Here is a 27,817-nt window from a genome sequence, read left to right as displayed (position 1 = left end):
TGACACAGAGGAAAGGTGACATCACTACTTCTTTTCCCATCCCCCCCCCCAAACTTCTCTACTCTGGCTACCAGCACCAACAACCTCGTGGGGGAAGGGTAAGAGAGTAGAACCGGTGAGGTCATTGCGCCGCCCCAGCCGTTGCTGATTGGCTGCGGGGCTCGAGGGTGTCGGTTGGCTGCTCCTCGCACCTCCCCCTCGTGCCGCTACCGCCGCCACTGCGAGGAGCCGCTGGCGACGCCAGAGCCGGGAATCCGGGTGAGTCGGGGCCCTGGGTCTAAGATGTTTCCGATGTTCTGCGAGACTCAGAAGGAACTGCCCTTTCAGACTTTTTCTCCTCGCCCGGTTCTTTGGTGCTCCAGGCACTCTGTCACATGGGAGTTGTAGTCTGCCTTATGCTGTAGACTACGGGCCGGATACAGGAGAAGACTACTATTCCCAGCAGGAACTGCGATCAGCTGGTCAACAAATGCTTGGGCCACGCCTCCCGGGTTTGCTCATTGGCGGATATATCCTTTAGCCCCTCCTCCCGTTATTTCATTGGCTACTGTCCTTCACAGGGGCTGGATTCCTGCCTTAGGTGCATGATGATTGGGTACTGTATTTGTCATTCGGCACATAAATAGTCTGTTAATTGGTTAAGGCAGATGTCCATCACTTGTGGGGTAGGGTTCTAGACATATCAGGCAGTCGTAGGCTTAGGTTGGTGTCGGTCCCGGAGGGAGGCCGGTCTTGGAATTTGGCCCCGCCTCCTGGCGCTGCCGGAAGGGTCCGATTGGTGGTGGCAAGTGTCGCTCCTGACCGGTAGGCGGAGCCGACTTGACTGCGAATATCTATTGGTCTAGGTTGGCGCCGGTCAGCGGGGTTGTGGCCGCCAATTGGCTGGTTGCTCCAGCTGTTGCAGGTCCATTCACCATTTTGTGTGTTGGAGTAAAAAAAAAAGGGAGAATCGAGAGGGAGAGCCGGAGGGGGGGCGGGGAGGGACCGGACCGGACTGAGCCGGGGCCACGGCCCCCCGCCCCGAAACCCCGCGGAGCCCGAGGTGAAGGGCGGGGTCAGGGCTGACACAGCGTGGGGGTGGAGGGGAGCTGGAGGCCGAGAGGGGACAGGTGGCAGGGACGGGAAGGGGGTACAGGGCAAAATAGGTGGGCGGAATGGTGTGGGAAGGGGAGACAGAGTGAAGGAAGTGTTGGGAAGGGGGGAGTGGCAGGAAAGGAGTGACTGGGGGGGATGAGGGTAGTGGGCAGAGTACTGATAACAGGAAAGGAAGGGTGACAGGACTAGATCAGGGTGACAGGGAGAGGAAGGGGACCGAGCTGGAAGGGGTGATGAAGAGAGGCGATGGGCAGAGGTGTCAGCTTTGGAGGTCTAGAGATGGCCGATAGCAGAGTGACAAAAAGGAATAGGTGATAGAAATAAATGGGGTGACCAGCGGGGTAACAGGAGGGGGCCTAGTATCTGAGGAGAAAGGTGACAAGATGGGAGAGAGGGGCAGAGAAGATGGTGCCAGGAGGGTGGACAGAAAGAGAGGGTGTGAGACACTAAAGGACATGGGGTGGCCTGAGCTTCAACAGTCTCCTCTCCCTTCTGTGAGGGGGTGAGGGCCCACAGGACCCTGGGTTTGCTTGGTGGACAGGAAGAGAGTAGGCCCTAAGAAGGAGAGGTTTGGCTCTGGGGTAAAGAGACTGGTCCAGGCAACAGGGTTAAGGGGTGGCAGATGGTGTGCTTGTAGGCTCTGGGTGGGGTAGAAAGGTTTCTGTTTGGGCAGGGTTGGTACCAGATTTCAGGCTCCAGAATGGTGCCCTAGCAGGTCAGTGGGGAGATGGCGGTGGAGTCCTCCTAACTCCAGAGCACTTTGGTGCCAATCTCAGGCCCTGCAGACTGCTGAGTCTATGAGAACCCGGGGATTGTCCCACAGGAAGAGAAAGCCCCAAGTTGGAGAGCATGAGATCTGGGATCCCAGGCAGCATGAAGAGTGTCAGAGGGGCCTCTGATTGTGTGTGGCCTCTGGGAGTATCTAGGACAATTTTTTTGTTTGTTTGTTTGTTTGTTTTGGCTTCTCAAGTTTTCCAAGTCACATCAGAGTGAAGTTTTGGGGGTTTTGTTTTGCTTTTTTTTTTTTTTTTCCCTTTTCTCGGGGCAGCTCAAAAGGGGGCGGGCAGAATGACTGTTCAGGAAGTGGGTGAGGTTGGCCTGTTGGGCTTGTCCTGCTTTCTTTGACCTCATCCTACTTACCACCACCTGGAGTTGGAGGGCATATTTGGGCATTTGGGGATGCTGAGCAATTCAGATATGCTGTCCCACAAGCTCAGTTTGGGTGAGGGTGCTTGCATACCAGAAACAGGGGCTGGGCTTGCAGGCATCACACTGGGTGCTGTTGGGGGAAGGGGAGGACTCCCATGTTGTGGGACAGAGAAACCCTGGGGTGTGCAGTTCTGTGTCCCACTGTGTGATGACGTGTGCCTGTATTTGTGCGCGTGCGTGTGCTCATGTACGGTCCTGTGGCAGTGCTGGTATGAGCTCTTGCCCCAAGCATGCCCCTGCCTGCTCCCTGCCAGGATCTGGGAGGATGGCTGTACCTGGCAGGCCTAGGATGCAGAGCACAGTGGGCAACCGTCCCTAGGGACTCTGAGCTGTGTACTCCTTCCCACACCTGGCCATACATGGCTGCCCAGAGGGGTGGAGGGAGGAAAGAGGCTCACATCTCAGTTGTGTTACCTCCCTTTCTGTGGCTTGGTGCTTGTGTATGTTGGTGTGTGCTTTTGCTGTGTGCCTTCTATGTGGTCAGAGCGAGAGCAAGCATGCTCTGTGGATCATTGACAGACAGGCAGCATAACACACAGAAATGGTTAGGAGCACAGACTCTGGACCCCTAGAGGGCCTGGGTTCAGACCCCTGAATCTGCTGCTTCATTGGCAGATGATTTTAAATCACTTAGTCTCTGCACCTTGCTTGATAGTAGCACCCATCTTTTAGGGCTGTTGGGAAAGGAAATTAGCAAGCTTAGCAGAGGGCTCAGGACAGTGTGAGTGCTCCATAGTGTGAAATCATAGTGCTCCTCACACTCCTTGGTGCAGCTAGAGCCTGTGTTTGCACGTTCCATGCCCCCTGCAGAGAGAGCTCCCCAAAGAGCCAGGCCATGTATGCTTAAGAGACCCAGGTACCAGTCTATGTCTGAATGCTTGCCAGAGCTCCCATGACTTAGAGATAGCCTCATGGGTCATAGAACTCAGAGTGTCAACTCAGCACATAGAAAGTCCCGAGGGACCCTGAGTCTGTGGGTATTCACATTTGCTTCCGATGATCTCTGCTGCTCTCCTATCTCATAGGTGGACAGATGATGAAGCCAATGAAGAAGGTGTGCCCTGGCCTTGCAGGTTCTGCCAGTGGCAGCAAGTCCCCACCAGCCACCAGGGCCAAGGCTTTGAGACGGCGAGGGGCCGGGGAGGGTGACAAGCCAGAGGAGGAGGATGAGGAAGCTCAGCCACAGGAGCAGACAGGGCCAGAAGAGGCAGAAGAGGGTGAGGAAGAGGAGACTGAGCGGGACCCTGGAGCCGACGGGCAACCTCCAGAGCTGCAGCCCAATGACCCTACGCCAGGTCTAGCTGAGGACCCCAAGGGAGATGGGGAGGCAGGCCGCTGGGAGCCTTCACTCAGTCGCAAGACAGCCACATTTAAGTCTCGAGCCCCAAAGAAGAAGTATGTGGAGGAGCATGGTGCTGGAACTGGTGGTGTGATCGGAGCCCCTGAAGAGTGTGAGCGGACCCCTGAGGATGCCAGTGCCCTGGGTGTACCTCCACGGCCCCCCACATCCACCCGGTCCTCCTCTACTGACACAGCCAGTGAGCACTCAGCTGACCTGGAGGATGAGCCGGCTGAGGCTTGTGGTCCAGTCCCCTGGCCCTCTGGTGGCACCACTGGTGGTTATGATCTTCGGCAACTAAGGTCTCAGCGGGTGCTGGCTCGACGTGGTGATGGCCTCTTCCTGCCTGCTGTTGTGCGCCAGGTGCGCCGTAGCCAGGACCTGGGTGTGCAATTCCCTGGGGACCGGGCCTTGACTTTCTATGATGGGGTATCAAGTGGTGGTGTGGATGTAGTTTTGGATGCCACGCCACCTCCAGGTGCGCTGATGGTGGGCACAGCTGTCTGTACCTGTGTAGAACCTGGTGTGGCTGTGTACCGTGAGGGTGTGGTGGTAGAAGTGGCTGCTAAACCAGCTGCCTATAAGGTCCGCTTCAGTGCTGGCCCCAGCTCCCACCCAGGCCCACCAGGCACTCTGCCACAAGCCCAACAGCCACTGCACCGTGAGCCCGAGGAGGCCGTGTGGGTCACCCGATCTAGCCTGCGCCTGCTTCGTCCCCCCTGGGAACCTGAGGCCTTGTTGAGGAAGCACCCTGCAGGCCCAGAGGAAGAACAGGCTGAGCCTGGGGTCACTTTGCCTCCTTGCCCTTCTTCCTTGGAGCACAAGCAGCCAGAGGACGCTGAGGTCTCCAACATCAGCTTTGGTAGCAACCTGGGGACTCACTGTGAGGAGGGTGAGGAGAAACACCCACCAGCCCTGGGCACCCCAGTACTGCTCCCACTGCCTCCACCCCAGCTCCTGTCACCACCCCCGAAATCCCCAGCCTTTGCTGGCCCTGGCCGCCCTGGTGAGCAGCCTTCGCCCTGCCAGGAAGGAAGCCAGGCTGGCAGTCGGAGCAGCAGTGTGGCCTCACTGGAGAAGGGAGCCGCACCAGCAGCCCGTGCTCGCACGCCATTGACAGCCGCTCAGCAGAAGTACAAGAAGGGCGATGTGGTCTGTACGCCCAACGGCATCCGGAAGAAGTTCAATGGCAAGCAATGGCGCCGGCTCTGCTCTCGGGATGGCTGCATGAAGGAGTCCCAACGGCGGGGCTACTGCTCCCGCCACCTTTCCATGAGAACCAAAGAGATGGAGGGCCTAGCAGACAGTGGGCCAGGTGGGACCGGGCGGCCTGCTGGGGTGGCAGCCCGTGAAGGAAGCACTGAGTTTGACTGGGGTGATGAGACTTCGAGGGACAGTGAGGCCAGCAGCGTGGCAGCCCGCGGAGACTCCCGCCCACGCCTGGTAGCGCCTGCCGACCTGTCACGCTTTGAATTTGATGAGTGTGAGGCGGCTGTGATGCTGGTGTCCCTGGGCAGCTCCCGGTCAGGCACGCCTTCCTTCTCACCTGTCTCGACACAGTCGCCCTTCTCGCCAGCACCGTCACCCTCGCCCTCACCCCTCTTTGGCTTCCGCCCTGCCAACTTCAGCCCTATCAATGCCTCACCCGTTATCCAGCGCACTGCTGTTCGCAGCCGCCACCTGAGTGCCAGCACCCCTAAGGCAGGTGTGCTGACACCACCAGACCTGGGCCCCCATCCACCGCCACCTGCCCCCCGAGAGCGCCATTCCTCCGGCATCCTACCCACCTTCCAGACCAACCTAACCTTCACTGTGCCCATCAGCCCTGGGCGAAGGAAGACAGAACTGTTGCCCCACCCAGGGACACTAGGGGCCTCTGGGGCAGGAGGTGGAGGAGCCGCCCCAGACTTCCCCAAGAGTGACAGCTTAGACTCTGGAGTGGACTCGGTGACCCATACGCCTACCCCCTCCACACCGGCTGGCTTCCGGGCCGTGTCACCTGCTGTGCCCTTCTCTCGCTCCCGCCAGCCTTCACCATTGCTGCTGTTGCCCCCACCTGCTGGACTTACCTCGGATCCAGGACCTTCTGTGCGAAGGGTGCCTGCTGTGCAAAGGGACTCACCTGTCATTGTCCGCAACCCCGATGTGCCACTGCCCTCCAAATTCCCTGGAGAGGTGGGCACTGCCGGTGAGGCACGGGCCGGGGGACCTGGGCGGGGTTGCCGTGAGACCCCAGTACCCCCTGGGGTGGCCAGTGGGAAACCTGGCCTGCCTCCACCTCTGCCTGCCCCTGTGCCCATCACTGTGCCTCCAGCCGCACCAACTGCTGTGGCCCAGCCGATGCCCACCTTGGGCCTGGCTTCTTCACCCTTCCAGCCCGTGGCCTTTCACCCTTCACCTGCTGCCCTGTTGCCAGTTCTAGTGCCCAGCAACTATCCCAGTCACCCTGCCCCCAAGAAGGAAGTCATCATGGGCAGGCCTGGAACAGGTAAGAGGGTAGGTGGCTGGGCTACCATCTGAGCTGGGCTTTCAAGAGTGATGAGCCGCCTGTCCTAAGAGGACTCTGGGGGAAGTTAGTCTGCTCCCTGCACAGATTTGGTAGAGGCTTACGTGCCAAGCAAAGGACTTTTCAGATTTGATGTGGCTTTATCAGAGGCTGCTTATTGGTACCATCATCAAGGCTCTACTGAGAATGCACTCCCCAGTCTGTGAGGCTGATGGAGGGACAGAGTGATAGTCATGATGACATCTCCTGGGTCTTGGAGGACTGGGCTTCCAAGAAGATAGGCACTGTGCACGGTTATCTTGCCACGTTTTACACCCAGCCCATAACTCAGCACACACTCTGTGCTAACCCATTTCTAATGTTAGCTCATTTTGTCTTTCCATCACTGTTAGGTGGTGGGTGCAAGGAATGTGTTTGCTTAAAAGAAACTGAGACCAGGTTAGTGACTTCATATTAAGGCAGGCTGGTTCTGGTGCTTAGAAAAAGGAGGGACGATAGACCTTATTTATTTATTTATTTATTTATTTATTTATTTATTTATTTATTGGCTTTTTGAGACAGGGTTTCTCTGTGTAGCCCCGACTATCCTGGAACTTGCTCTGGACTATCCTGGAACTTGCTCTGTAGACTGGGCTGGCCTCAAACTCAGAGTTTCACCTGCTTCTGCCTCATGAGTTCTGGAATTAAAGATGTGTGCCAGCACTGCCCAGCTAGGAAAGAGACTCTTAACAGGCCCTTTCTAGTGTGTAGCTGGCCAGGGTAGCAAGGTGGGTACTGGGCACTCCTCCAGCTCTGAATCTAGCCTGGCTATCCTGAGGACAGGGTGTAGTAGGCAGCTGTCTGTAAACAGGGACAATCTAAGTGGGCTGGGGATTGGTGGTCAGTGTTTTGGAAGCTGTGCAACTCTTGAGAAGACGCTGATCCAGTCAGACAAGTCAGGAAGGGATTGGAAAAAGAGCCAGAGGCCTGTGTGCAGCAACTCATATAGATGAGATGGGGTAAGGTGGGTAGACAGGGGAGAGTGTGTGCAAGGAATTGAGGTAGAAGCAGATAATTAGAAGGTTAGAGGCTGTAAAATCAAGGGCCCTGGAAAGTATGGGGTTATTGGGATGTGCAGCTGAATTGGTGAGCAAGACTCAGACCTCTGGATGATCATTTTATCCTGGGGACAGTAGGGAGTCATGAAAGACTCTGAGGAGATGTGATCAGGGCTGCTCTGAGAAGGGAGAGTTCAAGCCCTGAGGCCAGAGGAGATCATAAAGGAAGGAGTCTGGTTTTTGGATGTGGGTAGGAGCTGCTGTGGCTTAGGCTTGGGGAGGAGCCACTTTACAAAGGAGTCAGGCCTTGCCCTTAACAAAGCACCAGCTTAGGCCTGTCTCCAGGGCCAAGCACAGGGACATGGGCTGTGTCTGTCCCTCATGCTCATTTGCTGAGGTTGTGAGCTGTGTACTTCATCCTTCTCTCCAGCACATTTTGTATTTGTTACCATATTTGACCCAGTGATCACCATTTCAGAAGTAGGCACAGTAAGAATTTCTGTTTAAGCAGATCTATAAATGCAGATGAAGGTCTCCAGCAACCCTCTGAGTACCCATTTCTTACATGCCCACACGCCCCATTGCTGAGATATATGTCTCTTGACACACATATGCACTCCAGTGCTGGGCGGGCAGGGTTGGAACCACTGCAGGTAATGTTCAGGTCAACCAGGACAGGCCTGGGAGGGGCTCTTGTCATGTCCAGATGAAGAAAACTGAGACCTTGATTAAAGGAAGGTCTTGATGTCACCCGGCAGGCAAGGCACAACTCTGCCTTAGCCAGGTTTTCCAGTTTTTTTTTGTCCTTCTTACTACCAAGAGTTCTGGTAGGAATGGCTAACTGAGCATCAGCATGTTCTTGACACTGCATGAGCCCTGCTGAGTACTCACTCAGAGTCCTCCCAGCGCCCTGGGAAGTCAGCATGATGAGTCCCATTAGATCCAGAGGGGCCTGCCGCTCAGAGAGTCTAGGTCCCTTACCTAAGGTCACCCAGCTAAGAAGAGAGTGGGCCAGGAGTTGAACCCAGACTATCTGTTTCCAGATACCAGGCATTTATCTACTATCAATATAATGATGATGGTGAGTAAAATAACCCTTTATTGAGCATATACTATGTGCCTAGCCCCAGGCTTGGGGCCATTTCATCAAATCTACCTGATGCTGTGAAGCAAGGATTCCCGGCCCTGTTGACCAGATGTAGAACTAAGGTTCAGGAAAGGGAGGCCCTTTGCTGGAGGCCACCTGGTTGTTAGAACTTGCCCAGTGCCTGTCCTGGCAGCTCTGAACAGTGACTCCATGACTGCACCCACACTGAGGTATCTGGGTTGCCCTCAGGGTTGCAGGCAACCAGCCTTTCATTCTTTCCCCAGAGACCTCCCTAGCCTTTGGGAGACAGGTGCCTGGGGCAAACACTGTCCAGTGGCATAATAGGGTCACAGCTCTGGCCTCCTTTGCCCTGCCATGTCAGGGCCTGACCATGATCAGAGGGCAGCAGGTGTGAGGGGGTGGGCCAAGGCAGCCTGCCTGCTCCTGCCCCCCTCCCCAGGCATTTGCTTCCTCTGGGGGACATGCTGGGGCAGGCTGCCGGCATTCTCTACATTCTGCTCATGGCATGGCCAGCCAGCTGCCATTGCCACCTCCCTTTGACTCTTCCCGCCTGTTCCCCAGGAAAGGAACAACCCCCCCTTACCAACCTGTGGCCCCCACCCAGGAGGCCAGATGTCTCAGTCCCATTCCTGGCATGGTCTCCTTGCCAGCTCCCAACTTCCTGCATGGCTTTGCAGTGTTGACACTTACTACAGCATGGTGCTTGGAGCTCTCTTCCAACCACTGTGTATCCATCTTTTCCCTGGGTTCCAGGTGTTTTTCTCTTCTTTCTTCCTGGGTCTTTGTATAACTTCTCAGACCTCTGACCTCTACCTGTCTGTCTGTCTAAGGACTGGGTAGGTACACCTTCATGGTTTGACCTCTACCTGTCTGTCTGTCTCAGGATTGGGTAGGCACACCTTCATGGTTTTGCCCATACCTAGCTTCCCGTCTTGGCTCCCAGACTAGGGGGTTCTGTGTCTGCCTTGGCCTCTCCTGGCCCTCTCTTTCCTATTCTTTCAATTAACTTTGCTTCTTTTATTTATTTGTTATTGTTGTTGAGTTTTTGAGACAAGGTTTTGTATAGCCCTTGCTGGCTCTTGAACTCTTCATTCTTTTGCTCCCATCTGCCAAGTGCCGGGTTACAAGCATATATACTTTACAGGGCACTGGTGAGTAAACCCAGGGTTTTTTTTTTTTTGCATACTTTTTCCTTTTGAGACAAGGTCTCAATTTTGTAGGTCAGACTGACCTTGAATTTATGACAGTCCTGTGTCAGACTCCTCAGTGCTGGGATTGCAGATGTGAGTTCCCACGTGGTTTAGATCCTCTTGTGCCTGTGGCCCAGACCTCTACCCTGTTCTGTACGTGTCAGAGCTTCAGTTTGTTTTAATGTTCGTTTATTGTGAGAGAGAGAGAGAGAGAGAGAGATGTATGTGTGCGTCCACGTGCCACAGTGAATTGGTTGGAGTCGGAGGACAACTGTGGGAGTGAGTTCACACCTTTTGTCATGTGGGCCGCGGGACTTGAACTCAGGTAGTGAGGTTTGGCAGCAAGCTACTTTGTCTGCTGCCTCATCTCACTGGTCAAGGTTCTTTGATCTTTTTAAACCAGTGGGCAGTTGCCAAATACTAAGCCTCCCAACCCCCACCCCTTTTCCTTTAAATTATTATTGTGTGTGAGGGAGCCAGAAGACAGTTTTGTAGAGTCCGTTCTCTTCTTTACATAGTTCTGGGAACTTAATTCAGGTTGCTTGTACGGCAAATGCCTTTGTGTGCTGAGCCACCCCCACCCACTTCCCCACACTTTTCTTAGAGAGTATAGGGAGGTTGTCCAGGTCTGGGAGCTCTTTCTTGGTCCTTTACAATCTAACTGTCCATTTTTGCCCCTGAAACCTGCTGAGAAATGTTGGTATCTAGCTTGTTCATCCACCCACCATACACCTGTTCCCCACTGGCAGGAAGATGAGGGCTATATGGGCCAAGCTAGGAGATCCGGCTAGAGGGGGTGGCAGGAAAGCTGGTTCTTTGCCCACCCACCCACCCATCTGCTAGAGGGCATGACCCCAAACACCCCCACCCTAGTCTCCGAGGGGACACATTTGGTGCCAGCTCAAGAAACCAGGCAGCATTTCACTATGCCATGTGCAGCGGGGAAAAAAAATGAGGCCTAGAGAAGGGCTGCAGGGGTTGAACCTGGGTCAGTCTGACTCCCAAATTCAGACTCTCCCCACCAGAATCTCCACTTCTTTCCAGCACTGAACTCGTATCTGTACCAGTAGGAGGCAGCTCCTTCGTCATCTTTCTTCTGGTGCAGGACTGAGCGGTCCTGGGACAAGAGAGTGGAAAAGGCAGATAATGCAGGATGGGACAAGGGAGAGCCAAGAGTTATTTCATCTGAGGAAGTTAGAGGTCAGGGACAGCTCTGGTTCATGTATGCTTGAGAGGGAAGTTCAGGTAGGATTTTCATTAGAGGTATGAACTGAAGTATGAGGAATAAACAGAGGTCAGGGGCGTGAAAGAAAGGTTGAAGGTGCATGAACTTTCGTAAGCTAGCTTGAGCTGGAGCTGTCACTAGAATCCAGGCTTGGAGGATGGGTGCCATGGAGAAAAAACCTAGCCAGGTCCCGCTTGAGAGCAAGGCTGAGAAGCTGGGGCAAGTGAAAAGCCTAGAAATGGTATAGAGCAGGAGGAATGTTGGCTCTCAGTGTCAGATCTCATTGGATTATCCGAAAGAGGAAGAATGGGGGGGTGATAAGAGAAGGAAGAAACTTTCCTGAGCCTGTAGGAGTCCTGTTAAGAGACCCCAACTCTCTAGAATCTTAACAGTCTTTAGCACCAGATGCTGAGAGGGATCAGGCTGCCTCCTCGCGGCAGCTGACGGCGGGGCAGTAGACATACGCATGCGCAGCGAGGCTGGGGGGTTGGGGGGGGCGTACGTCCTGGAGACCCTGGCGCCCTGGCATTAATGGCTCCATTAGTGGCCGGGAGGGAGGCGCATTAGCGGCGGGGACGGCGTCTGGCTCCCATTACCACCGGCGGCAGCGGCTGCACCGCAGGCGGCTGGACCCTAGCCCGGCGCGCCGCCTCCTCCGCCCGCACTTCGTCCCTGGTTCCCGCCCCGTACGAGGGCGCGGGTAGGAAACCCCGGTCTCTCTATTTCGGCTGAAAAACTGGAGTCGGGCAAGCTCTGGTTCAGATGTCAGCTGTGTCACCTCCTGAACGCAAGGATGTCCCCCGCTAGCCTGTTGCTTGCGAAAAAGGACAGGAAAACGGTGCACCTGGGGCTTTGTGGACACAGGCCGCGCCCTACTCTGTCCGCACCTATGGGTGCGTGTTCCCGCGCACCCTTGGGGGTAGATTACCACCCCCACAAACAAGGCGGCTGGGCTCGCTCCTTTCTATTGGTTACTGTCGCACCTTCCGACCGCCGATTGGCAGAGCTACCCCCCTCACACTTTTTGTGTCGTTAACCCCTGCGTGGCCTGGTCGTCCGGCTGGGTGCTTCTTTCCCTCCATCCCAGACAGACTGGGTGCCAGCTGGCCCGCGCTCCGTCGCGGCCCGCGTGGGTGTCAGGCCGGCCGGGCACCCGCCCGCCTTCCAAGCACAAAGCGGCTTTGTAGGGCCTGCCGGGGACTGGCTGGGGGCCAGGCGGCTAGTGGAAAATCTCGTGAGCGCTGAGAGAGGAGGGGAACGCAGGGCGGCGCCCCCTCCTCCGCCGTGCGGTGGCGCCTCCTTCAGCTCGAGGGGACCAGCCCTCCCAGCCCGGGAGCCTGCATACAACCACTCACTCCCCATCCTTGCACCTTTCCACCCCCAAACCTCCATCCCGCCCTCCACCTGCATCCTGCTCTTCTCCCAATCCCTGGGGATCTTCCCTCGCCCCACTTATCCCCTCCCTCTTTTTCACTTGCTCCCCCTGCCTACCCTATCCTAGCCTGGCTCACACTGACTCACCCTGACGCTATTTTTAGCCCCCCATCCCTGTGGAGCCTTGCCAACCCAATCCTAGGCTCGTTCCCCAGGCAACCCTGGTCGTCGCCGACGCCTCCCGGGATGGGTGGGTGGGTAGGTGGGTGTGTATGTTGAGAGCGGGTGAGGGGAGCTGGGGACACCGGGGTGGTGAGCCGGTGAGCCGAGTCTGGACCGGGCTGGAGAGCAGGGTGGGGAGCAACCTAGGGCGGCTGGTGAGGGCGCGGTGCCTCGCGGGCTCAATAAATGGGGCCATGAGTTCCGAGTGAGTTGGCCTGTCCCTTGGTCTGTCAGCATCCCTGGCAGCTTGCCCCAGGCGTCGGGGCAGGCCCTGGCCTGTACCACCCCAGGTGGCTGTTGATGTGTCTGTGCTCTCTGTCCCCAGGCCAGGATGGTGTGTTTTGATGGGAGCTACGTAGTTTTGGGCTAAAGCTTTTGTGGAGTTGATGAGGGGCGGTGCTGCGGGTGGCTCCCGTCACAGCCCTGCCCAGTGCCTTTCTTGAGTAAAGGATGGCTGCTGTGTACCTCCTTTCAGATAGGGCTGGGGCCCTGGTTTAGGGAAACTCTCAGCCCTCTCCAACTTGGGAGGCCCCCGGTTAGGGTTGGGTATGGTTGGAGAGGGGAAGCTGTTGGGGGATAGGACCTGCTCTTTCCCTTTCACTCGTAATCCACCCCCACACAGGGTTCTTCCACCCCGAACAATAGAAGTTAAGTATAGGGCTGGCCCAGTGCCCAGGGCAGGGGGGCCCTTCCCACCCGGATTCCAGCCCCTCCCTGCCAGGCAGGGCCCCCACTTGGTTGTACCCTGCCCTGAAAAGGGCCTCTTCCTATCCTTTTTCCATGGGTACTGAGTGTTCTACCAGATGTGCAGTTGTCCCAGATGTGAGGCTCTCTTTCCCTGCTGTGCTGTGCTTGACTTTCTTTCACCCAACTGAAGTGGGGAAGACAGCCTTCTCCAAGCTCTGTCCCTGGGCCACACTACAGTGGGGAAAGGGTTAACTTGCCAGTAGGTGACTCACTCAGATTCACCCTTGGAAAGAGGTGGGGGCAGCAGTGGGGAGATAGTGGGCCACATTGATTTCAGCCTCACATTGCAGTCCCTAGGGCAGTGAGGTAATGGAGGTCTGAGTCTGGGGCTCTATAAAGAGGAGGGGGCAGTCACCTAATAGTCCCTCTGCTGGTCTATCCGGCCATCGGCCAAGTGTCTAGCCCTCTGGAGGTCAGAGGGCTACAGACCTTCCTGTCCCCTTAGGATCAGGTTACTCTGTCACTGACTGGGCAAGCTGAAGAGGGTTGCCTGCTCTTGTTGAAGACTTCTCCTTTCTAGAAGCCCACCCTTGCTTCACCTGACCCGGTGTGACTATTACCTGTCTAGTTGTGAACCCAGGCCTCTGCTTCTGCTGACTGGGACCCCAGACCCTCTCCTGCTGCTTACCTTCCTGTACTTTATTATCATCGTTTGATCTTGTTTCTGGGCCTTTTTGAAATTCCCTGTTTGTGTCCACCTTGAGTCCTGAGGAGAGCACTTCAATTGAACTTCTGACTCCAGAGTTGTTAAAGCCCTGTCTGTGTGACTTGCATAATTTATTCAATCTCTTTGAACTTGAGGTTCTCACTTAGACAATGGGTGCAAGGCTGATCTCCTCCCTAGGTGGTTGTGAGACTAGTGTAAACAAGGTAACACAAGCTTCCAGCAGCTGGCTGCTCCAGTCTCATTTCCTTTTCTTTCTCCTGGTCCTTTTTCTGGGGTCAGGGTGATCATTGAAGGTGGGCAGTGGTGTGACCCAGTGACTCACACTGGAGAAGTTCCAGAGTGGCTGGTAGCTTTAGAGTGGAATGATGGTGAAAGGCCATAGGGCTCTGGATACCTTATGAGCCTGGATCCTGAAGGAGTCGGGACCCTGGAGTGTGGGGTTAGTATCTCGGTGTGAGTTGGTGTGTCCTGGGATGGGGGTACTGAATGGGTGCTTAGAAAGGCTGTGTGAGAATGAGTGTGGGCATAGTGGACAAGCAGTGTCTGCCGAGGTCGTCCTAAATCATGTAGGCTGGTCGAAGCATGATGAGAGTGTCTCTCAGGCACGAGGATGGGAAATGTAAAGTGATGGTGGGTATGGAGGTAGGGATCACGTACTTTTGAGGTAGTTCATCTGTACCAGCAGGTGTGTGGAGTATGACTTCGTTGCAACAGTATGGGTGTAAGACCGAGGGCGTGCGGTGCCCATAGCGGTGTGTAAACGATAATGGGTGTGGCATGGAAATATATCTATGAGGAGTCTGCGCGCGCCTGTGTACTTGAGTTAGGGCTCAGGGATGATTTGCCCAACCCTTTAATGTTGGTCTTCCTAGCAAGACCCGGCGCAGCAGGTCGGACACGACGCGAGTGAGCGTGTTCCTCGCGCGCACTGGACACAGCACGGCTCCGGACTTCGGGCCTCTGCAGCACGGCACCCTGAACCGCCCCCCTGGCTTGCTGCCTTTGCTGCAGTGCGCCCTCCCTGCCACCCTGCTGCCGGCCCGCCCCCGGCCGGCTTGGAGCCAACCGTAGTCCGCCCCGCCCCGCTCTCATTTGCATATGACTGACGTTCCCCCGGGGCGGCCAATGGGGGTGGGCGCGGCGGGGCCTGACCCGCGCGCGGCGTCAGCAGCCAATGAGCTCAAGCGTAGGGGGCCGGGCTTGCGCGGAAGGCCGCGGGGGAAGCGGAGAAGGGGCGGGGGGAGGTGCGGCGGGGGGAGGGGAGCGCGTAGTAGTGGCGGGGCGGGGAGGCAGCGGTGGTTCGGCGCGGGGCTCGCTTGGAGCGCACGGACGCAACCACGCTAGTCCGTCTATCCGCCTGGGACCCGAGGTCGACCTGGTGCCCAGCCGCCGGCCCAGGGCTCGGAAAGGCGGGGCGGCGGCGCTGTCTGCCGGGCGCGCGGGGCCAGAGCCGTTACCCGCCGGAGCTTGGAGGGAGGGAGGTAGCGAGCCAGCCAGCGAAGAAGGGAGGGGGCCGCCCCCGCGCACGCGCGCCGCGCCCCGCCCCGCCTGCCCCGCCTGCTGGACTCTGCGAGGGAGGAGGGAAAGGGAGGGGGCGGCGCCGATGGCCCCCGAGCCGCGCTCCCCGTGACGGCCCCCGCGCGCGCCGGGGGGCGGGGCGGGGACGGCTCGCGCTGACCTCCCCCGCCCCCTGGGCGGCGGGAGGCAGGCGGCGCTTTGCGCAGGCGCGTCCGGCGAAGACCCCCGCGTGGGGCGGCCGGAGGGGGCTACGGGGGGGGGGCATGCGGCGGCGGCCTCCCGCTCCCCCCGGGCCGGAGCGGCGACGGCCAAGGAGCGGGCTACGGGCAGAGCAGTGTCAGCCGCTGAGGAGGTGCGAGCCCCTGTCGGGCTCCCGCCGCTCCGGACCATGTACTCGGCCCACAGGCCCCTCATCCCCGCGTCCGGCGCGGCCTCTCGTGGCCTCGGCATGTTCGGTCAGTAGCGTCCCGCGCTGGGACTGCAGGGGTCAAGGTGTCGGGGTGCTAAGTGCGGAATATCGGCTATGGAATGGAGTACCTGCACGGTGGAGGGAGAGTAAAGGGATGGCAGAGAAAGTTTAGAATGTAGCGGGGCCGAGTGGTTAGTGATGGCAGGTGTGCGTGTAGCCGAGCAATGGGAGTGAGGAGTGGGGCGTACGTGGAGACAGGTGTGGTGCTCAAGTGACGGGTGGAACAGATCGGTTGTGATTGGTGTAAGGGCAACAGAGTAACAGGCTTTGAAGTCTGCGTTAGAATAGGAGCAGACTTGAGTCCTGCTGGTGGAAGATGTGGAATGAGGACAGGGAGGGGGCTTAGAGGAGTGGTCTAAGGACAGGTTTGGTGGGAAGCACCACCACTCAGAACAGTCTGGGTAGCAGTGTTTGTGATGTGATGAGAGGGCGGGAGAGGCACACCTGGAGAGTGACACACTAAGACAAGGGTAGGACCAGAGGACTGCCCCATTGTCTGCTTGGCCTCTCCACTCCCTCCCTATTCCAAGAAAGCTAGGAGGGCTTGATGAGAAAGATCTTCGTGGAGATAGAAACACATCCAGACCTTGCAGGCTGTCTTGGGATTGGAGTCCCTAACTGGCTTTGGGGCCCCTAGGGGTGAGGGCCAGGATGTTAGGAATCTTGAGTGTCTTCCAGTTTTGTTTCCCTGCTTCCCTGTTCTTCCCACTTTTCCTTTAAGGCTCCTTTGTCAGTCTCTCAGAATAAGGTCTTGAGGTCACTTCTTCTTATAGTGCTCCCCCAGACTAGATTTCTGAAGGTATTGGGGTGGGGTCACCTCAGGTCAGGTTGCTCTGGTGCAGGGGGAGGTAGGGAATGATGGATATCAGAGATAGGGCGGTTCCCTCCTTCCCTCTTCCCCCCTGAACAGGGGCCTCTCTCCTCTGCTGGTTCCACTTCCCCTGGAGCCTGCGGCCTGGCAATGTGGGGAAGCTCACTGATAGCCTTGCTTTTCAGTTCCAGCAGGCGTGGTCCCAGCTCAAGGATCATGTACTTTCCCACCCAGCTTTCAGGTGGAGGTGGGCCTCAGTGTTGTTCCTTCCAAAATTCTACTGGTGATGGAATTATCTCCCTGTCTATCACCTCAAGGAAACACCTGGCACTTCAGCCTTCTCTGGGCAGGCTTAACAACAATTCCTCTGTCCCATTGTCCCTGCCTTTTTTTCTGGGGAGTTTACCACACCCTCCATCTTTCTGGGCAAGGAGACTGGACACTGGGCATGAGATAAGCCCAGGAGTTTCCAGGGAGAGAAGCTTCTTACTGGGTGTCGGAGTCTGTTTAGGAGACAAAAGAAGGGAGCCACCTGGACCCCACCCAGGAAGGGCAGGTCTAGCTCTCTGGGGACTGGTTGTGGGAGGGGGGAAGGGGCAAAGAGGGTGTTATTCACTGTGGGGCTGTTTGAGATTCCAAGCCCTGGAAATGTGTAGAGACAGAAGGGGAAATAGGGCCATTAACCTGAGGAAAAGGGGGAGCATGAGACCAAGGTGAGGGGCTATGTCAGATGGCAGCATAGTTGCTGAGAATGTGATGCCATGGTTATAAGGAGGATTGTCCAGCCTTGCAAAGGTCTTAGGACATCAGAGTGGGGGAATGGCAGCTGAGAGTGACCTGGTTTGTGGCAGGAGCCAGTTCCTCTGGCTTGGTCCCTGGTGGCAGGGCTGGTGGAGGCTGGGAGGAGGAGTGGAACATGAGTACTGTTTCTCTTTCCTGCTTCTGTTTCCTTTTTTATAAATCTAGAGACCTTTTAGGAATTTTTCTTTTTCTCCGAGTGATATCTCACTTGACTGACCCCAGAGGCATAGGGTATAAAGACTGGGTGAAGCTACTTCACACAGTTGGAGGATGAGATTAAGTTGTAGTGGAGGTTAGGGCCAAGCTCTCCTGGCACCCAGCTCACATGGCTCCTTCCCACAGTGTGGACAAATGTGGAACCTCGTTCTGTGGCAGTGTTCCCCTGGCACTCCTTAGTCCCCTTCCTGGCACCCAGCCAGCCCGACCCCTCTGTGCAGCCGAGTGAGGCCCAACAACCTGCCAGCCACCCTGTGGCCTCCAACCAGAGCAAAGGTAAGGGATAGGGACTATGGGAATGCTGGGGATGGGAGTCCAGGTAGCCCAGGCGCCCTCTGATAGACTGTTCTGCTTCTAGAGCCTGCTGAATCAGCTGCTGTTGCTCATGAGCAGCCACCAGGAGGTGCAGGGAGTGCTGACCCTGGGCGGCCCCCTGGAGCCACATGTCCTGAGAGCCCAGGGCCTGGACCTCCACTTACTTTGGGGGGTGTGGATCCTGGTAAAAGTCTTCCTGCCACCACTGAGGAGGAAGCCCCCGGCCCCCCAGGAGAGCCCCGGTTGGACAGCGAGACCGAGAGTGATCATGATGATGCGTGAGTTCTCAGGGCTTGGCTAGGTTGGGGTAGTGGGGGATGCAGAATTGAACACATGCTCTTCACTGGCTCTGATGCTCTCCACAGCTTCCTCTCCATCATGTCTCCCGAGATTCAGCTGCCTCTGCCACCTGGAAAGCGCCGCACCCAGTCCCTGAGTGCCCTGCCCAAGGAACGAGATTCATCTTCTGAGAAGGATGGACGAAGTCCTAACAAGGTACCTAAGCAAGCTTTGCTCCCCTGTGGACACCAAGCCTGTACCCCAGTCCTAACTGACCTTCTCTGGGCTTTGTTAACTACAGCGGGAGAAGGACCATATCCGTCGGCCCATGAATGCCTTCATGATCTTCAGCAAGCGGCACCGGGCCTTGGTCCACCAGCGGCACCCCAACCAGGATAACCGAACTGTCAGCAAGATCCTGGGAGAGTGGTGGTATGCCCTGGGGCCCAAGGAGAAGCAGAAATACCACGATCTGGCCTTCCAGGTAATTCTTCCTCTTCTTGGCTCTTCCCAGTGTTCTCTGGTGGGGCGCTGAGTGAAGGGTCGCCCTGCCCTTTCCTGCCAGGTGAAAGAGGCCCACTTCAAGGCCCACCCAGATTGGAAGTGGTGCAACAAGGACCGAAAGAAGTCCAGCTCAGAGGCCAAGCCCACGAGCCTGGGGCTGGCAGGAGGGCACAAGGAGACGCGGGAACGGAGCATGTCGGAGACGGGAACTGCTGCTGCCCCTGGGGGTTAGTCAGCTCCTTGGCTCTCCCCCTGCCACCTGTCCCTGAGGGCTGCCAGCCTTCCCCTTGCTTGCTCAACCCCTGCCTGAGCAACTTGTCTTCTTTGTTGCTTTTGAGGACTCATCCACAAAGAAACTGGCAGTTGTTTTATGAGTGAGCCAGGGAGATGCAGAAAGGAGACCCAAATACAAATCATTGCTTACTGCTATTTATTGAGCATTTACTACGTGATCAAAAAGTAGTCCTCTTTTCCAGATGAAGAAATAGCCTCAGAAATGCCAAGTTGCTTGATTAAAGCCCTGGGCTAATAACCACCACAACCAAGATTTAAGCCCTAGCTTGACTCTTCCAAGACCATAGTTAGAACCATTGCCACTCACTATGCCCTGGATTGGCTGCTTCTAGGAGTTCTGGGGTACTTTGGGATTTTAATGCTGTTGCCTTCTGTGAGAGTGGGAAATCTTACTGCTCCTCTCACATAGAAACACTAAGGCTCAGACAGACCAGTGGTTAACTCACCAGCCAAGACCTGGACCAATGTCCAGGCTTGCTCACTCAGAGAATGTCTGCTTCCAGGAACGGGCTTGCTCCCTGCAGGGCCAGAGGACAGAAACTTGCAGGGAAGAGATGTTGAGCTGGAGACTGGTGCTTTCTCTCTACCAAGTGGCTCAGGGTCTCCAGTCTGCTTCTGCCCAGGACCTAGACACATCTGTGAGAAGTTGGGCCGGTTCAGGTGCTGGTAGTCATGGCGCTGTGACAGCTCTTGACAACTTCTGCTTTACAGTGTCCTCTGAGCTCCTGTCCGTGGCAGCCCAGACACTCCTGAGCTCCGACACCAAGGCTCCAGGGAGTGGCCCCTGTGGAGCAGAACGACTACATGCGGTTGGGGGACCTGGCTCAGCTCGACCCAGAGCCTTCTCCCACAGCGGGGTGCACAGTCTTGATGGTGGGGAAGTGGACAGCCAGGCACTACAAGAACTGACCCAGGTTGGAGGCACAGGTCACCAGGGAGGTGGGGTAGGGAGGGCTGTGTGAGGCAGCAGACCCAACTAAACCCTCCCTGCCACCTGTCCCACAGATGGTTTCTGGCCCCACATCATACTCCGGCCCAAAGCCTTCCCCTCAGTTTGGCGCTCCAGGATCTTTTGCAGCTCCTGGTGAAGGAGGTACCATGGCCACTAGTGGGCGACCCCCATTGTTGCCCTCCCGAGCCTCTCGTTCCCAGCGTGCAGCCAGTGAGGACATGACCAGTGACGAGGAACGCATGGTCATCTGTGAGGAAGAAGGGGATGATGATGTCATTGGTGAGTAGGGCAGGGTTACAGTCCTAGAGGGGCCCTGGATCAAAGGCCAGTGGGTGACCAGAATCCAGGTCCTTAGACTCCTCCAGTTCTTTTCCATGTTTGTTTTTGGCTGTATAACGTCAATTCTGCTTTGCCCAAAGAAGCTGCCGGCCATACAGGAAACCCAAGGACATGGGTGTCACTAGCAGAGCACTAGATGCTCTTCCCAGTGTACGTTTCAAGTGACTTGTCAGATGCACAGAGCCCTGGGCCCAGGACTATCCTCCAGGGCCCCCTCTGTCTTGTCCTATTGCTACCATGGTTGCCTTCCACTCACTAGCCTGCTTGGCCTAGAGCTGAAGCCAGAGCTCAGATTCTCTTTCAGACTGTTTCCTCCTGGGTAGTTCTGTACTCACTCTATTCCCCACACTGTCCCTCTACTTCCTCAGCTGATGACAGTTTTGGCACCACTGACATTGATCTCAAGTGCAAGGAGAGGGTGACTGACAGTGAAAGTGGAGACAGCTCTGGGGAGGACCCAGAGGGCAGCAAGGTGAGGCGTGTTGGGAGCTGGGGTATGATGCTGTCTCGTCACTCTCAGAACTCCTGGGTGCTTGACCCAGGGAGAGAATTGGGTCTGAAGAAAGCAAGCTTCTTGGCTCAGGGGCAATTGGGTCACATCCAGGATGAGTTGGCCTTCAGTTGGCAGGGGTACTTTTGGCTGGCCCGGCTTACAAGCAGGCAGGGGTTCCTGGCATAGGGGTCCAGCTGTCTACACTCCCTGACTTGGGTTTCTCTTTCCTTAACCCAGGGCTTTGGCCGTAAGGTGTTCTCACCTGTCATCCGCTCCTCTTTTACCCATTGCCGTCCAACCCTGGACCCTGAGCCTCCAGGGCCCCCGGATCCACCTGCAGCCTTCAGCAAAGGCTATGGCCCCACCCCATCCTCCTCCTCCTCCTCACCTGCTTCCACCTCAGTTTCAACCTCCTTTTCACTGGGCTCTGGAACCTTTAAGACCCAGGAGTCTGGTCAGGGCAGCACAGCAGTCCCACTGCGGCCCCCACCTCCTGGAGCTGGGGGCCCAACAACACCTTCCAAAACCACTCGGTTTCTTCCTACGGATCCTGCCACCTTCCGGCGCAAGAGACCCGAAAGTGTTGGTAGTCTGGAGGCCCCAGGCCCCTCGGTCATTGCAGCACCTCCCATTGTGGGAGGAAACATTCTGCAGACACTGGTTCTGCCTCCAAGCAAGGAGGAACGGGAGGGCAGTGGTGCACGAGTGCCCTCAGCCCCAGCCCCATCACTGGCCTATGGGGCTCCAGCAGCCCCTCTCTCCCGCCCTGCTGCCACCATGGTCACCAATGTGGTACGACCTGTCAGCAGCACTCCTGTGCCCATTGCCTCAAAGCCCTTTCCCACCTCTGGCCGGGCTGAGGCATCTTCAAATGACACAGGTGCCAGAACTGAAATGGGCACTGGATCTCGGGTACCTGGAGGCTCCCCATTGGGTGTCAGTTTAGTGTATTCAGATAAGAAGTCAGCAGCAGCCACCTCACCAGCTCCACACTTGGTAGCTGGACCCCTGTTGGGCACTGTTGGGAAGGCACCTGCTACTGTCACCAATCTGCTGGTGGGCACCCCAGGCTATGGGGCTCCTGCATCGTCTGCTGTTCAGTTTATTGCCCAGGGAGCCCCAGGCAGTGTGACCCCTGCAGGCTCAGGAGCAAGTGCTGGGAGTGGCCCCAATGGGCCAGTACCCCTGGGCATCCTGCAGCCAGGTGCCCTAAGCAAGGCTGGGGGAATCACCCAGGTGCAGTATATCCTGCCCACACTGCCCCAGCAGCTTCAAGTGGCACCTGCCCCAGCACCAGCCCCTGGGACCAAGGCAGCAGCTCCCAGTGGCCCTGTACCCACCACCAGCATTCGTTTCACTCTCCCTCCGGGCACCTCAACCAACGGCAAGGTCCTGGCTGCCACTGCACCCACTGCTGGCATCCCTATCCTGCAGTCCGTTCCTTCCGCCCCGCCCCCTAAAGGTGAGACTTGAGTTGGATTTTGTAAGGACTTGGGTCACAAAAGCCTGTTCGATTGTCTTGTAAACTTTTCTATTGTTGCTTCTTCTAGCCCAGTCAGTTTCTCCTGTCCAGGCCACACCTTCGGGTGGCTCAGCCCAGCTGCTTCCTGGGAAGGTGCTAGTTCCCCTGGCTGCCCCTAGCATGTCAGTTCGAGGTGGAGGGGCTGGCCAGCCACTGCCCCTGGTTAGCTCACCTTTCTCAGTACCTGTCCAAAATGGTGCCCAGCAACCCAGCAAGGTAAGGCACTCTGGTAGTGGCTTCACTTCTCTTCACTGTTGGCTGTCATTCTTGTGTTCACCCATGTCACTGCTTTTCCTGGTCTCCATTTTTCTCTGGAAATTGGGCTGGTGTTTTGTGTGTGTGTTTTCTCATTTATCTATTTAACTGAAGCTTGGGGATCAACCTTTATTAGAGTTTGAGAGAAAAACAACAGGGCAAGCAGGCTGTAAATCCTGGTAGTTGTTGGGAAGGAGGAGGATGGAAAGGAGGAAGGGAGAAAGTCCTGTCTTTTGAGTAAGGGGTCAGCAATGGAGGTCTGTGAGCTGATGCAGAAAATGAGGGTATGGTGGCACCCATTTACTTCTGGCACTCAGGAGACAGGGGCAAGTGGACATCTGGGTGAGTTTAAGGCCAGTTTTCTACATGAGTCTCAGGCCCACCTGTCTCAAAAAGCGGGTAGGGATGAGGGGGAAATGGGAGAGAGAGCGAGCACTTGTTCTTATAGAGGACCTAGGTTCCTAGCACCATGCTACTACCGGAGGTGCACAACAATCTGTAATTCCAGCTCCAGGCGACCAGACGCCCTCTTCTGGCTTCCACAAGCACTGCATGCACACAGTACACATGTAAATGTGCAGGCAAAACACCCATACATTAAAAATAAAATTAAAAAGTCTTCAAAAATAGAAGAAAAAAAAAAGTTGGGGATGTTCAGAGAAATCCCCTAGTGTCTGGGAAAACAAGCTTAGGAGTTTGGTCCATATTTTAGGAGGGAGAGGTGAAAAGGAAACATTAACATTTTAGTTAGAACTCAGGAAACTTTTTTTTTTTTTTAAATGTTTCTGTGCAACCCACTGTTTCCTCAGTGCTCAGTGTCTCTACCTGTTCATTATCTGGATCCTCCTCCTCTGTGGTCTCTGGCCTGGCCTGACCTGAGGCTCTGAGTTCTCTACTTTTGCTGAGCCTGCATTCCAGGCCTCAGTCAGCCCTGTCCTTTGGGGTCACATCTTACTCTAGTCTATGGGTGCTTTTGCCCACAGATTATCCAGCTGACTCCTGTGCCGGTGAGCACACCTAGCAGTCTGGTGCCACCCCTGAGCCCAGCCACAATACCGGGGCCCACATCACAGCCTCAGAAGGTCCTGTTGCCCTCTTCCACAAGGTGAGACCAGTTACGTCCTTTCCTTCACTCTAGGCGAGACCTGTGGTGGGTTAGAGCCAGTCCATCTCACTTTACTCCTCCCCTTTCCTCTCCGGTGGCAGAATCACTTATGTGCAGTCAGCAGGTGGGCACACTCTGCCTCTAGGTACCAGTACTGCATGCAGTCAGGCTGGAACAGTGACCTCATACGGGCCCACAAGCTCTGTAGCTCTGGGCTTCACATCGTTGGGACCCAGTGGTCCTGCCTTCGTACAGCCACTGCTCTCAGGTGAGGGCTGGCCTGGGGAATTGGGGAGGGATTGGGTTGAGACAACTCCAGACCCTAACTTGGTTCCCTTCATCTCCTTTGTCTTCCTCCCAGCAGGCCAAGCTCCATTGCTGGCTCCTGGCCAGGTGGGCGTGTCACCTGTGCCTAGCCCCCAGTTGCCTCCTGCCTGCACAGCTCCTGGAGGTCCTGTCATAACAGCGTTTTACCCTGGCAGCCCTGCACCCACCTCAGCACCCCTGGGTCCACCTTCCCAAGCTCCTCCAAGCCTGGTCTACACTGTGGCCACCAGCACCACCCCACCTGCCGCTACCATTCTGCCCAAGGGCCCACCAGCCTCTGCCACTGCCACTCCAGCCCCTACTAGTCCTTTTCCTAGTGCCACAGGTGGGTGTCAGGGAAATTCTGGGGCAGGGTTTGTGCAAATTGGGGGATCCAGGAAATGGGCTCCAGTGAGGCCTGGCTTAGTAGATGTTCCCTTCCTTACCATCAGGCTCCATGACCTACAGCTTAGTGGCTCCCAAGGCCCAGAGGCCCAACCCAAAGGCCCCCCAGAAGGTGAAGGCAGCCATCGCCAGCATTCCCGTGGGGTCCTTTGAATCGGGTGCCACTGGGCGGCCTGGACCTACACCCCGACAGTCTCTGGACTCTGGCGCAGTCCGGGAACCAGCTGCCCCAGAATCAGAGCTTGAGGGGCAGCCCACACCCCCGGCCCCCCCACCTCCAGAGACCTGGCCTCCTAATGCCCGGAACAGCCCCCCACCACCCCTGCCTGTTGAGGAGCGACCTGGCACCAAAGGCCCTGAGACTGTAAGTATCTAGCTGGCTGGGGACTCCCCTAGTTCTGGTCTTGCTACTTGCCACTTTGTTCTTTTTCTGTGAGTCTCCTGCCTGACTGCTGTATACCATTCTACTAGGGAACTGCATTCTGGGCATCCTGGCCTTCAGAGGCCAAGGCTTTGTCTCTTTCATCTTGCCTCATCTTGTTGCTGGCTATTGGCTCATGAACTCACCTACTTTACTCCTTTTTTGTGTCTGGGTCTCTACCCTAAACTGGTCTAATATTTATAGCAGTACTGAGTGCTGGGATTATAGGCATGAGTCCCCATGATTTTTTTTTTTAAAACCCCAATACATCTAAGTCCAGTGTTCTTGCCTGTCCCCACCCCAGGCCAGCAAATTCCCCAGCTCATCTTCAGACTGGCGAGTTCCTGGGCTGGGCCTGGAGAGTCGTGGGGAGCCTCCCACTCCTCCTAGCCCAGCTCCTGCTCCAGCTACAGCCCCTAGTGGAAGCAGCAGTGGCAGCAGCGAGGGCAGTAGTGGGAGGGCAGCTGGGGACACACCTGAGCGCAAAGAACTGACTAGTTCTGGCAAGAAGATGAAGGTGCGGCCCCCACCCCTGAAGAAGACCTTTGACTCTGTGGACAAGTGAGCAGGGGTTGGGATACTGGCAGACTGCCTAGGGCTGGTGGGAGAAGGGACAGCTGCAGAACAAGACCATAGAGGTGACCCTGCTGGCCTTTCAGCAGGGTCCTGTCAGAAGTGGACTTTGAAGAGCGATTTGCTGAGCTACCTGAGTTTCGGCCAGAGGAGGTGCTGCCCTCACCCACCCTGCAGTCTCTGGCCACCTCACCTCGTGCCATCCTCGGCTCCTACCGCAAGAAGAGGAAGAATTCTACTGGTAAGCAGCTCTGGCTCTTAAGAAAGTGTGTGTTGTGGGGGCAGGCCAGAGGCCACCTCCTCTAAAGCCTAGTCTGCTTATTTGGCTAGACCTGGACTCAGCGCCTGAGGACCCCACCTCACCTAAGCGCAAGATGAGGAGACGTTCGAGCTGCAGCTCAGAGCCCAACACCCCCAAGAGTGCCAAGTGCGAGGGTGACATCTTCACTTTTGACCGTACAGGTACCAGTGTTTAGGAGACTAAGGGCTTCCAGGGGTGGTGGCGTCATGAGGGTAGCTGGGGAGGCTCAGTCAAGGCTGACCCCTATTAAGAGTTGGCGAGACTTAGTGGGCACTTGGACGATGGCAAGGAATTGTGGAGGTCTCTGCTGCAGCCTTGACTGAACTTCTTTGCCTGGGCAGGTACTGAAACTGAGGATGTGCTTGGAGAGCTGGAGTATGAGAAAGTGCCCTACTCATCACTGCGGCGCACCCTGGACCAACGCCGGGCCCTGGTCATGCAGCTCTTCCAGGACCATGGCTTCTTCCCATCAGGTGAGCAAGTCTTATACTTGGGAATCTCATGGGGACTTGACCACATTCCTCACCATCTTTCTGTCTCCAGCCCAGGCCACAGCAGCCTTTCAAGCCCGCTATGCAGACATCTTCCCATCCAAAGTGTGTCTGCAATTGAAGATCCGGGAGGTTCGCCAGAAGATCATGCAGGCAGCCACTCCCACAGAGCAGCCCCCTGGGGCTGAGCCCCCCCTCCCTGGACCACCCCCTAGTGGCATGGCTACTACTCCTGTTCCGACTCCCAGTCCTGCTGGGGGCCCTGACCCCACCTCTCCAGGCTCGGACTCTGGCACTGCCCAAGCTGCCCCGCCACTGCCTCCACCCCCAGAGCCTGGGCCTGGACAGCCTGGCTGGGAGGGGGCACCCCAACCCTCCCCACCTCCCTCTGGCCCCTCTGCAACTGCCACAGGCAGGTGAGAGGCCCTTGAAAAGATCCCAGGACCCACAGTATAACCCCCTCAGGATATGGACAGTATATATAGATGGCAGGAATTGGGGGCCAGACAGTGGGATAGTTACCTCCTCCCCAGTAAGCCATTTTGTCCTTTCCAGTTTGGTATGGAATGTGGCCTGTTCCCCTTGTATATATTCCCTCCCTGTGCTGGGGGAGGGGCAGCAGGGGCAGACTCCCTCCACCGAGCTCTTGTACATAACCTGAAGTGTGTGACCTTCAGAGCTTTTCACTTGTACTTTATGCAGAATGGCTCCTGTGAGGGCTGCAAGCTAGAGGGTAGTTTGAGCCTTGGGCCACAGGGAGATGCCTGTGGAGTGGTGGGGAGTTCATGCATCCCCCCTTTTTCCCCAGAGGGGCTGGACTCAGGTTAGTTTGGGGTGGGGGGGCTCCTGCACTTTGCCACAGGCATGGGGAGGATTTTCCCCACCCTCTGCCCTCTCAACTTGGGTTGTACTTTCTAAGAAGGTGATTTTCCCCCTTCCATTGTCCCCATTCCCAGAACAAAACATGTTGATCATGTGCAATATTTCTTACTGTGCCGAGAAGCCGCAATGACCGAGATTAAAGCTGTTTAACACACCTATGGCTGCTGTCTTGCTTCTCAAGTATTACTTCTCATACTCCAAGACTACCAGTTTGCCATCAGTACCCTGACATTTCTGCCTCTAAGGGTGAGGCAGCCTGAGCAGTCTGGGAACTGTGCCTATCCACCAATCCAACAGGCAGCAACTTGGGTAGACTGAGCCTCTATGCTGTGAGAAAGGCAGTTCACCACTATCGGTCGTGGAGCTAGTTATACTGTCATTTCCAGGAGGCCAGTTTGGGACCATGAGCTATCCTCAGTCAGCAATGCTGCCAGGGGACCTCTCCACCTGAGATAGACTTAGTCTTCTTGTGCAAAGGGCTTAGTTCTGGAGGGTAGAAGGTCTGAAGGGGCATCTGAACTTGGCCCAGAGCACCAGGAAGTTAGCATGCATCAGCTGGGACAGCTCCCTGAAGGGCCAGCTTGGGGGTGATGATGGTGGGATCTGATTGTGTTGGACAGTTCCAGAGATTACTGAATGACCTTGATCCTAATGGTAATGATGATAAAGTGGTTATACCCAGCAGAACTCACTCGCCCAAAGCACACTTTAAATTCAACTGACTACAAGGACCAGAATGCCTTGATGGATTACTGGTGTCTGCCTCAGTTACAAATAGAAACACCACACATAACTGCAGGGTCAAGAATCAGGCTTTTGGTGGTACCCAGACAAGTCTACCCATAA

General features: G+C 56.3%; 1 protein-coding gene across 10 annotated transcripts; it reads left to right on the top strand.

The window, feature by feature from the left end:
* The first annotated feature begins 156 nt into the window (after positions 1-156).
* Positions 157-27,129, top strand: Cic (capicua transcriptional repressor). 10 transcript variants are annotated; one of them, XM_087907736.1, is made up of 21 exons: positions 157-258; positions 3,330-6,131; positions 17,661-17,810; positions 17,893-18,127; positions 18,215-18,344; positions 18,430-18,612; positions 18,694-18,859; positions 19,638-19,840; positions 19,932-20,157; positions 20,586-20,689; positions 20,948-22,172; positions 22,261-22,448; positions 23,471-23,592; positions 23,694-23,860; positions 23,954-24,244; positions 24,351-24,667; positions 25,029-25,285; positions 25,384-25,538; positions 25,628-25,759; positions 25,940-26,071; positions 26,142-27,129. In XM_087907736.1, exons 2-21 carry the CDS (start codon positions 3,338-3,340, stop codon positions 26,507-26,509), a joined length of 7,545 nt encoding a protein of 2,514 aa, XP_087763862.1. In that variant the 5' UTR covers positions 157-258; positions 3,330-3,337; the 3' UTR covers positions 26,510-27,129. The 10 variants fall into 10 exon arrangements, with proteins under 10 accessions (XP_087763862.1, XP_087763876.1, XP_087763872.1 ...); XM_087907750.1 differs by lacking the exon at positions 157-258 and adding an exon at positions 901-1,042 and having other exon boundaries at positions 21,980-22,172; XM_087907746.1 differs by lacking the exon at positions 157-258 and adding an exon at positions 901-1,042 and having other exon boundaries at positions 23,957-24,244; positions 25,387-25,538.
* Positions 27,130-27,817: the final 688 nt, after the last annotated feature.

Source organism: Myodes glareolus, chromosome 1 (genome assembly GCF_982192425.1).
Source record: "Myodes glareolus chromosome 1, mMyoGla1.1, whole genome shotgun sequence".
NCBI classification, from domain to species: Eukaryota; Metazoa; Chordata; class Mammalia; order Rodentia; family Cricetidae; genus Myodes; species Myodes glareolus.
The sequence above is the reverse complement of the archived record's forward strand: the minus strand, read 5'-3'. Positions and strand labels throughout refer to the sequence as shown.